This window comes from Megalobrama amblycephala, linkage group LG4 (genome assembly GCF_018812025.1).
Source record: "Megalobrama amblycephala isolate DHTTF-2021 linkage group LG4, ASM1881202v1, whole genome shotgun sequence".
NCBI classification, from domain to species: domain Eukaryota; kingdom Metazoa; phylum Chordata; class Actinopteri; order Cypriniformes; family Xenocyprididae; genus Megalobrama; species Megalobrama amblycephala.
Genome location: NC_063047.1, coordinates 46,986,562 through 46,998,065, shown reverse-complemented (window position 1 = coordinate 46,998,065; position 11,504 = coordinate 46,986,562). Strand labels below are relative to the sequence as shown.

Below are 11,504 nucleotides of genomic sequence, written 5' to 3'. Positions count from 1 at the left end.
TTCATGGGAAATTGAGTTTTTTATTGTACTGACAACAACACGTCACAACTCACCAACAAATTCAAACAACATGCACAGGTTATACAACAACAATACAAAAAAGGTTAGAAAATACACACAAAAAGGGGTAAACCATATGTTTAAAAAAAGTTATTGCCTCGAGGACCCTCAGTACAGTGGGACAGTCATCAAACATCTGCATACAAATTAAACATTTATTTATCAACAATATTAATGAGAATTAAAAAAAAAAAAAAAATGTATTGATATTTAATAAACAACATTTCACAATGTCCCACAAAATAACAGGTAGATCAGTTGTGTTTCAGTAGTGTTTCAATTACAAATATTAATGCAAAATATCTGAACCAAACTGCTTATAAAAACACATTCTCAGCAGTTTACACATCATTTAAACTTGATATACATATGAACTATCAACATTTATCATTTAAAGATTCTACAGCACGTATTTATATTCAAGCAAAATATGAAATGGAAGATATTATATTTCTAAATTTCACTTCGACTTCTGAATTAATTACTGATAACTTGCATTTATTTACAGGTAACAGGTGATCTTATTGGACTGTCATCACAATCTATACATTCTCACATTACATGGTAAAGCAGTATTAATATTAAAAGACTGTAAGGATCACTGATCAATGACAATATAACAATTATTTGACAAATGTTACAGAAGGAGTTTGAGCATAAATGACATTTTTCTGTTCAGTTTCTCTTCATCTCTTCAAGCATTTGTTGCTCTAGTTATTGTCTGTTCTCATTAGAATGTCTTCTATAAGAGCTTTTTCGGCTTCGTAAAGCGAGTTGAAAAATATCAGTTGTGACGAAAAACCTTGTTTTTCTGTGATCATAAAGATCGTCCTAAATTTTTCCTCAGCTGTCGCCATTGCTTTGATTTCACTCGACAGTTCGTCTGCAATAACGCCAACAAGGTCATCTAAAATGGCATTAATGTTTCTCACCCTTTGGATAAGTATTTTTCTGTTGTTTTTCAGAAAGGACACACCTGTAGAATGTAGTCATCAATCATTAATAATATAATATATTCAAATGTTTGTGAGATAGTAAACAAAGCTAATAATTTGTTCCACTGCAATTCAAACAAAGAATAGCTGATAAATGTAAATAAAATGGCTATAAGATGGAAAAAACCTATATAAACATATATGTTTCAATATAGGTTTTGATATAGGTTTTTAATATATGTGACATATATAAAATTGGCCGTTTTCCTATATTATATGTACATATATGTACATATATGCACACATATATATGTACACACATATATATATATATATATATATATATATATATATATATATATATATATATATATATATATGTACACATATATATACACACATATGTACACATATATATATACATATATGTACACGTATATATACACATATATGTACACGTATATATACACATATATGTACACATATATGTACATATATGTACACATAATATAGGAAAACGGCCAATTTTATATATGTCACATATATTAAAAACCTATATCAAAACCTATATTGAAACATATATGTTTATATAGGTTTTTTCCATGTGGGACCAATTTCACGTGTTCGCACATACATAAGTTCTTGCATAATTTTTTTCGTTAATTCTTAGTTTTTGCCTTGATAATAGAAAATATGAGCTAGGCATCATGTATGACAGTCAAAAATGAGATATTAGCTACAAAATGACCAGATCCTGCCATTAGCTATATAGAAGACATATCTTGTATGTATAGGGCTTATATGTGGATATGAAGAAGCAATACAGGAGACCTATATTTCCTGTATATGCACATATATGCACCTCAATTTTGCCTATATGTGGCATGTATACGCATATATGCAGCATATATGCAGTATATATACGGCATATATGCAGCATATATATATTATCATATATGTGCATATATGCAGCATATATGTGCATATACACTGCATATAGGTTTCATATATGCGCATATATCCACAAATAGGTTCTTTCCATGTGGGAATGTATGTGCTTACGCTGCTCATCGGTTGATAGGTTCAGTCCTCTGTTTTCTGCTGTATAGTCTGTAAGATAAAAAGTTGGTAATGTCTTCATTTTCAACTCTTTAGAGATTAACCGTAAATATAAATCCATTGACTTAGTGCTCATATTGTTGCAGTCTAGCATGTATATTGAACAAATAAAGAGTATCCAAAGTCTTTGATGGTAATTACTGTCGGTTATTTACTTCCTAAACCTTTCTACAACCCTAGTAACACACAAACAGTACAGGGTCTTATTTAGAAGATTTATCAAGGCAGACAAAGGTCAGCATGTCACAGTTATACTTATGTTTTCAAACTTGTGCTTGTGTGAAAATGAAATGTTAAAACCGAATGAAAACCATAGGTTTTGAATGAATGACTCGCTCTTACAAGTGGGACTAATACAAATAGCAAATGTAAATAAAATAGCTAAGATTGTGTTAAATTTATTTGCTTACGCTTATCGGTTGATGGGTTCAGTCTGCTGTTTTCTGCTGTATAGTCTGAAAGAGAAAAAGTTGGTAATGTCCTCATTTTCATCTCTTTAGAGATTAACAGTAAATATAAATCCCTTGATTTAAATGAAAATCGTTAAACAATTCATGCAGCTTTTACATTGTATTGTACTCGTATAGTTGCAGTCTAGCATGTATATTGAAAGTGTATTTCTTTGATGGTAACTACTGTCATGTCAGTTATTTACTTCCTAAACCTTTCTACAGTTCCAGTAACACACAAACACTAAAGGATCTTTCTTACCTGCCAGTGCTATGTCAAGGCTCCAATCAACTTTAACCTCTCTTTTCTTGGGTTTTTTCTTTTTGAGGCGTAATCCCACATTCATCACACCATTTGGTAACTTTATGTCAAACGTTGGATAGTAATGTTTCCACTGCTTTGCACAGCGAAGTTTTGTGTACTTAAAAAAGAAAAGATAGGGATAATGAGGTTAAAGATTAAAAGGCACTACTGTACAAGACTCAAAGTTAGAAAAATTGTTTGTTACTGCTAATTGTATAATTTGATTTAAGATGACATACATTACATAGACCTAAAAACATTTGTCAGATGAAAAATTAGGTTTTAAAGGAGCAGGGGATCATTTTTCAGAAATAAGTTTTGATATGAAGACATTTGCTTAAAGGTTTAAAATTAGTTTTAGACAATATAAACTGTGTGTAGATATCAATTTCTACACTAAACTTGGTGAACTGGACTGGATAGTGAAGGAAAAGTGAAGGAGTGTGCAGAATCTTGCAACACTTTACTGTAAAAAAAAAATGTGAAAAATAGTAGGCTTAATAATAAAGAGTCAGTAAGTGTGACTAAACTTTACTGGTAGCGTATAACTGACACTGATAAGCTAAATTGTTGAGTAGGGGTGAATGTATAAAATGTGTCAGTGTGTCACCCCTGAATTTGGCAAAGTGAACAATTTTTAGCCTAAAATAGGGTCCAGCAGTGCTTCTCAAACCTGTCCTAGGACTTTCCACCATTGCACTTTGTATGCCTCCCTCATCTAACACACATGATTCAACTCATCAGCTCATCAGTAGAGACTACACTGGGTGTGATCGATGAGGGAGACACACAAAATGTGCAGTGGTGGAAAGTCCATTGACAGTTTTGAACAGGAGGTAAAAAAAACGAGGTTTTAGATGCTATGGATAATTTCAAAACATTTATGAGAAGAATAGACATAAAGGTAGATAAACTGAAACTCCATTTTCAAAAAAGGTAGATATTATTGTAAAATGCAATAAAATCAAGAACCTTTATTTAACTGACAAAAGTACAAAGAAAAGATTTCCAATGTTTTCACGGACCAATCTAATTGATTTTTGTAAATATAAACAAATTTTAAAACTTTAGAATACTTTTCGGTCATTAATGAATAACGAACAAATGAGTTATGCTATATTAACATTCTAGTGGTAACTTCTATTAACTAACAAGAAACTGATTAACAAATTAAAAAAAAGTGAAAGTGACATGTGAAGGACAAGTATGGTAACAGTAACCCATACTCAGAATTTGTCCTCTGCATTTAACCCATCCAAGTTAGTGCACACACACACACACACACCCGGAGCAGTGCTGTGGCAACCGGAAAGAGATTGGGGCAGTCATTTCCAGCCAGTATTGAGAGTTGAACCCACAACCTTCAGGTTACCAGTCTGACTCTCCAACCATTAGGCCACGACTTCTTCGACTGAAATTATATAGTACACTGGGACATTTGGGATTATACAGAGATATATTAATATATGCCTCTGTATAATCCCAAAATACACCTCCATGTCAATGATTCCTTAACACATAAGCAAGTCACCCGTGCTGTTTGCACTAATGCACCCCCATACCATGACAGGCTTTTGCACCTGGTGAAAGTCTGGATGGTCTCTTTCAAAACAAGCTGAAACGTGGACTCATCTGACCACAGCACACATTTCCACTGTCTTTTGGACAATCTGAGATGAGTTTGGGCCCAGAGAACTATGCACCATCTCTGCAAAGAACTGATGTATAGCTTTCTCCTTGCATAACAGAGATTCAGTTTGCTTTTCCTGATGCAGCGGCAGGTTGTTAAGTGACAACACTTTTCCAAAGTACTCCAGAGCCCATGTGGCTATATTTAACACAGCAGCATGACAGTTTCTCATGCAATGCCGTCTGAGGATTTGAAGGTCACACACACATTCAACAGAGGTTTCCTGCCTTCCCCTACATGGACTTTCTCTGAATTCCCTAAGAATCTTTTCATAATATTATGTATGGTAGTGTCACTAAACAGAAAAATGCAAACACAGGTAATATCAAAATAGAGTTTATTGCAACACCAGATGAGAAACAAGGTGAGTAATGGATCAGTGTGTTGATACTGGTAGAGAAGTGACAGTTATCATCTGTTGCAGATAGTGAGTAGAGGTGAATAGCGAACCGGATGACTGGACGATGCACTGATGCTGAAGACTGAAGAAAACCGAAGACTGGACAGTTCGAGACAGGATTGTACAGGTACATTACCACCGCAGATATCTCCTGATTTCTGCCAGTCTAGCCATTTTATTGTGGATGATATCCAGAAGTTAAACACCAACTCTAAGAAGTTGGAAGTCAATATTTATGTGGGACCATGGTCGACATGGAACAGGGAGAAGCAAATGTTTACCCTGAGGAAAACGCCATGGGACTTTTGCTAATTTTCAACTGTTACTGGTGGCCAGTTGGGAGATTTCTTGGGAAGTCTTCCAACTCAGGACCTCCCGGTGGAGCAGTTTAGAACTGCGGGGATTCGGCCAGGTCGGTATGTCACAGTGAAACTGAATCGAGTTAAGAAGAGGGCCCAGCGTTCTTGACGGGTGTTGAGTCTTTTTGGCTTCAGGAAAGCCAGCCAGTGACACCATTCTTCTAAGGCCAGTTTGATAGCCAGCAGTTCTCGATTTCCGATGTCATAGTTATGCTCCGCCAGGGACAGTTTCTTAGAGAAGAAGGTGCAGACTGGGAGGCTCACCCTGCCGCTGAGATAGTACAGCTCTTACCCCGTTAAAGGTGTCAACCTTGATGATGAAGGAGAGTTCTGGATCTGGATGGATCAGGCTAGGAGCTGTACAGAAGGGTGTCTTGCTGACAGCAGAGACCTAGGCCCATTGCGAAGCAGGGAAGTGAGTGGTGAACTGAGTGGTACCGAAGTTATGGATGAATCTCCTGTAGAAATTTGCAAATCGGAAGGAAATTCCGGGAAAATATGAGGATGTCGTCAATATAGACAATGGCGAAATGGAGGAATTCCTGGAACACCTTGTTCATGAAGCCCTGGAAGACAGACTATAAGTTGGATCCCAGATAGATTGTGCCCATTGCAATGCTTGGCCTGTTAACAGCGAGAAAATGTCTGCGATCCTCGCACGGTCATTAGGGAAAAGATGTGGTTGCATTTCGAAGAACAATGTACATTATAGCAGAAACCCACTGCATTCCTCCGCCTCACCTAAGTATGTCGCTGGTTGGGCCATGACTGGCAGAGGCAGATGTCAAAGAAGAAGTGACTAGTGGTTGTAGTGCATTACGAATCGCTTGGATTAAATCAGCAAACGGATCCAGTGGTGGATTGGCAGTATTGCAGGGATCTGCTTTGTGTTGCATGTCAGTCTGGTCTTCTTTCACAGAACAGAAGAATGCAAACACAGGAAATATCCAAACAGAGTTTATTGAACACAAGGTGAGTAACTAGGTGGCAGATCATTATGGTGATACTGGCAGTGAAGTGACAGTTCTTATCTGTTGCAGATGCGTGATTTTCCCCCCAAACCAGTTCAGTGGAAATCCCGCCCTGGAGCCAATTCTAAAGATTTCATTGGCCATGTCAATCCCAGTAATGATTGCCTACACCAAACACTGATCCCAAAACCTACCTGTCACTGTAAATCTGGGATTTCCGCTCTGGTTTGGGGAAAAAAAAATCACACGTTGCAGAAGGAGTGAAGAGAAGACTGGTGAATGGAATGGCTGGGAGATGCTCTGAGTCTGTAGACTGAAGGAGGACTGAAGACTGGACAGACGGAATAACCAAGAAATTATCCACAGGTAGGTAGTCAGGTAAGTTCAGCATCGAACAATGAGACCAGACACTGTTATATAGTGTCTGTGATGATGACTCTGATAATAATCTTTTCACTTTTATTTTGCCTCTGTCCCATTTTTTTTTTTTTTTTTTTAATTTTGTCAGTTAAATAAAGAGAATTAACAAAGCACAAATTCTTGATTTGACTGCATTTTATAAAATGTGCCAATTTTTCTGGAAATAGGGTTGTATATAAACTATTTGATACATGACGCCCCTATCATGATTCATTAGAAAATGTAAATGCTTTGAGAAATCTCACATCTTCGTCATGTTCACTATGCCTTATTCTTATTCTGAACCATACTGACCGGCGGTTGTATCATTGATACTGGCCTCTCTGAAAGTTCATGTTCCTCAACAGGATCACAGGACATGCTGTACTCACAGTTAAATGTGAGCATGCATTCACAAGCTGACTGGATTAGTGTATAATCTTTATTACATTTTCTCACCTGAAAAAAAAACAGAGAAAATGTCATTTGTTTATAAAGTCAGACAAAATAAGGTGAAAAATTAACACAGTAACTCAAAAACATACTTCTTTGGGATCCACATTGCGTGGTTGTAGAAACACGTGTAGCCTATGTGTTTCCTTTAAGTAGAACAGCATCACTTGGCCATAAGTCTTAGACCAATCACCCGTAAACCAGTTTTGTATTTTGGAAATAAAAAACCTTGACGTTCCTGGGATGCTCACTGTAACATGTGTGCTCGTGATATTCTGAGGTTTCAGAATGTCAACAACCTGATCAGAGTAATGTATAACTGACATGAAGTGGTAGGCATCCTCTGAAATAATAATAAGAAAATAATAATTTTGCTACGTCTTTTACATTTAGAAAATTTAAACAATGTAGTGTTATGTTTTTTTATATTTTACATTTTTTTTTTTGCACTTTGCATTATTCACAGATTACATTCAGTATCTCTCATAATGTTTATTAGATTGCCAACTCACCGATGGAGGTCTCACAGTGAGGTAGACTGAGATGAGACAGCTCACCCTGAACACATTTGATATCATACAGGGGTCCTGCTTGGTAATGGTTGGCAGGAACTGGACAGTCATTGTCCTGAAGAACAGTGCTGTACAGCACCTCCCCTTCACCCTTCATGTTAAAACCAAGCTTTGTAAAGTCACAATGGAACCAGCCTGCATGGCTGCTCTGTAACCTGTTTCAAAGAAATATCAAATATAATTGCAAACTGATACACTCAAATAGCTTACTTCACCTGTTTGATGATATAGTACCTGTATTTATTTTGTCCCTCCTGAAAGATGACCTCGGGAGTGAACAAATAATCCTTTACATCTAGCTTCTGTGAAAAAAAAAAAAAGTGCATTGTAATTGTAGTCAAATTAGACATAAAATTATAAAACCATATTTGCCTTTGCAAAGAGATCATTTTAAAAGAAATGAATCAGTGACTTACCCTTAAAATGTCTGAAGGGGACTGAGAATCTCCATCTGAAATTTCTGGTAATACCAGATGCATTGAATTATTTCCTCTGATCATCCTCTGTATCCTCTCTGACAGCTCTCTCCTTTCTGTAGTTTCTATTTCAGAGCCACAGATGTAGGTTTTGTGTCCACATTTTTCATGAATCCACTCCAATACGCTTCTCTGAGCTCCAGTATATTCATTTATACAACACTCTCCCTCTGTAAATACTACAATGACATGATTCCAAAATTTCTCTCCAAGAAACTCTAAATTTTCAAGAATCTCTTTGGTCTGGTCTGTGAATTGGCTTTCATGCAGAGTAAATGCAAGCAGAATGGCATGAGGCCCAGGAGCCAGCTTTTCCCATCTAAGAATCCTCTTGGCATTGCAAACATCAATATCAACCAAGTGCACAATCTTCTTGTTCATTGAACCTTTGAAACTCTTAAGCCTGCCACTGCCAACTTCATCATAACTTCCTCCATCAAAAATCAGGTTTAAAACAGATTTTTCTGTTTCACTGAACCTCATGAGCCAAATCCTCATCTCTTTTAAAAGACAGCTTTCACCTAAGAAAAACAAACATTTGTATAAATGAGATGTTACAAAGGCTCATTTAACTTGCCTTTTTTAAGGAAAATGAAATCTCTCTTAATTCGACATGACCAGAGACAAATGATTATCAATGAATGTGACAATGTAGACAATAATTATCATTACAATGTTAATGTCATACTATCCTAAAACAGTGAAAAAGTTCTTAACACTTTGAAAATGAAAACACTTTATATTATATTTGTTTAAACCATTTATTTTTTCAATACTTATAACACACTTTAAGTGTGTCATCTGCAGATCTCAGTTTAAAAACCATTGATTCAGGAAACCATCACCTAATCAAACACTTTAGAGTAGGAAGACTGTGATAGTGCACTTACTGGTAGCCAAAATTATGAAAACACCAAAATATTTCTTTAAGAAATGTCAAAATGTTGGTTTAAAATAATTAATACATTCATACAACACTTTACAACATTCTTAATCAATAGGTTGTGGATCATAAGAATTTTAACATAAATGCTCAAGATACTACTATAATGTTTAATAAATCCATTAATACATTATTAAATAGTTGAACTCCAAGATTATCCAAAATCTTTAAATATTGACAACTAGATATTTAAAGTCATATGCCTTTTGTGAAAACATTTACCTGTATGTGTACATTCTAATACCTTTGGGAATTTAAAAAAATAAAATAAAAAATAACAGACCAGTGCATTTCATGTAACCCAACCCCTAATTATAAAAGAATTATCTAAAAAAAATAAAATGAACTAAAACAAAAGCATAACCTTATAAAATAAAATATGTATTTACCTAAATCAAGCCCATTTCTTAGGTCTTTCTCATAAAACTCTTCAGCCTTGAGTTTTTCCCCCTTCACTTCATGAATGAATACTTGTATAGCACACACCTCGCTGTCATTCGGGTTGTTCACCCTTTCAGCACGATGTTTAATCATCTTGTTCAGTTTCTCCTCACACATTTTGCCTTGCTCTGATTTCGGCTGCAACCTCAGACCTTGCATGAAATGATAGATGGCCAGTTGTTCAGATCTTTTGCTGTAGAGCTGGTATTGGCCATAAAAACAATGAACTGCCTGCAGGTCTTGCTTTTCCTTAGCAATTTTAAATGCTTCTTCAAACAATCTCTCAGCTTTAAAGCAGCAAGTTGTACCACGTTGTCTGTAATGCACTGCTAAATCTGCCATGGCAACAATGAAAGTGGGCTTTAGGGAAATCGCCTTCTCCAGATGGTAGATTTACTTTTGCAGGTATTGCTGTATTTCATTTGACTCTTTTTTACCATGTCTTCAATAGTTAATTTCCAGGAATATTTTTTTGCTTTTGTAACACATAGCCAACTGATGGTGTATAAAAGCTGAGCTTGGAGAAGGCAGCAGGGCTTTTTCCAGTAAAGAAATGGCAGTGTCCATGTTTCCTAATTTGCGGAAAAATTTTGCTACGTATCTAAAGACATGTGGGTTTTCAGGGGACTTCAGCAGTGCCGTACTCACATTCCTCCATGCAGTATCGAGCATCTTGCTATCATCTCTGTCATGCAGCATTCTCAGAGCTAGCAACACTAATAGAACAGCATCATCTGGATTCAGCCCTATGGCTCTTCTGAGCTGTTTTATTGTTGGCGAGTCTGAAGGGTCAGAGGTCTCATTGGTCGTGCGGTACAGGGCAATAGCATAGCCTGTATTTAAATCACTGTCATCAGGGTTCAGTTCAAGAGCCTGTCTAAAGCATTCCTTTGACGCATTGTAGTATTTGTGAGAGAATTTAAGAAAAACCCAGCTTTTCTCTGAGTACCTCCACAGTATGAGTGAATCCTTCAGAAAATTTCCTATGGATCCTCTCTAACTGTCTTAAGTACTCTTGACATGTAGAAAAATCATTCATATGATAATGCAGCCAGGCAAGGTCTCCATAGGTAACACTAAGAACTTCATCACTGTCTTTGTAGTGTTCCTCTGCGAGCTGCACTGATTTCTGCAGATTTGCGAGAGCTTCTTTCTGATTGCCATAGAGATACTGAACAAATCCAAAGCTGCTGTAAGCTCGTGTTACTCTCGCCTCGTTAGATTCCAACTGAATCTGTTCCTCCAGACGACTTAGTAAATCACAGAGAAAAAAGTCTTCTTCTTCTCTCAGAGACCAAGTAAAGTGGCACTCCTGCTGAAGCAGTTGGGTTTTTAAAACACCTTCAAGACTGAAAAAAAGAAGGAAAGCTGAGACAAACGATTAAACATTTCATTTATATGAGTCATGTACTGTAGTTTTGTCGCAGTTTTCAGATGAAGAGCACAGTTCATTTCAGATACATTCACTTGAATGATAGAAAAACATGTACACACACATCTGGTTTGCTATCCTTGTGGGGACTCTCCATAGACATAATTGTTTTTATAATGTACAAACTTTGTTCTATTCCCTTAAGCCAAGATCCCACTACAGGACTATAAACGTCGGCAGATTGCTGTGCTGTTCGGACTATGTGACTTGCTGTGGAGTCTTGAAGTCCTTGTGATGTTCACACTATGTAAATGATCCTCAACAGTATAGGGGTAGAATTGTAGCTAATCTCCAAATAAACAGATTATGATCCACAAATAAATGTAAAGATATTCACAAAAATAGAATGAGATCCACAAAAATATATGAGGGGTGTTTCACAAAAATTAATTAAATTCACAAATAAATAAAATGAGATTTGCTAATAAAAACATATTCACAAATATGTTTTTATGTCACAAGCACAACTCTGCCTGCATTTATTTGTGAATCATATACATT

The 11,504-nt window shown here is 36.1% G+C and overlaps 1 protein-coding gene across 1 annotated transcript; it reads right to left on the bottom strand.

Annotated features, from left to right (window-relative positions):
- Positions 1–10,916, bottom strand: LOC125267728. The gene is made up of 10 exons (XM_048189633.1): positions 9,520–10,916; positions 8,128–8,708; positions 7,946–8,013; positions 7,652–7,866; positions 7,232–7,482; positions 7,002–7,145; positions 2,826–2,985; positions 2,525–2,569; positions 2,058–2,105; positions 1–1,036 (listed from the first exon to the last, which is right to left on the bottom strand). The coding sequence occupies exons 1-10, from the start codon at positions 9,911–9,913 to the stop codon at positions 771–773; spliced, it is 2,172 nt and encodes a 723-aa protein (XP_048045590.1). The 5' UTR covers positions 9,914–10,916; the 3' UTR covers positions 1–770.
- Positions 10,917–11,504: the final 588 nt, after the last annotated feature.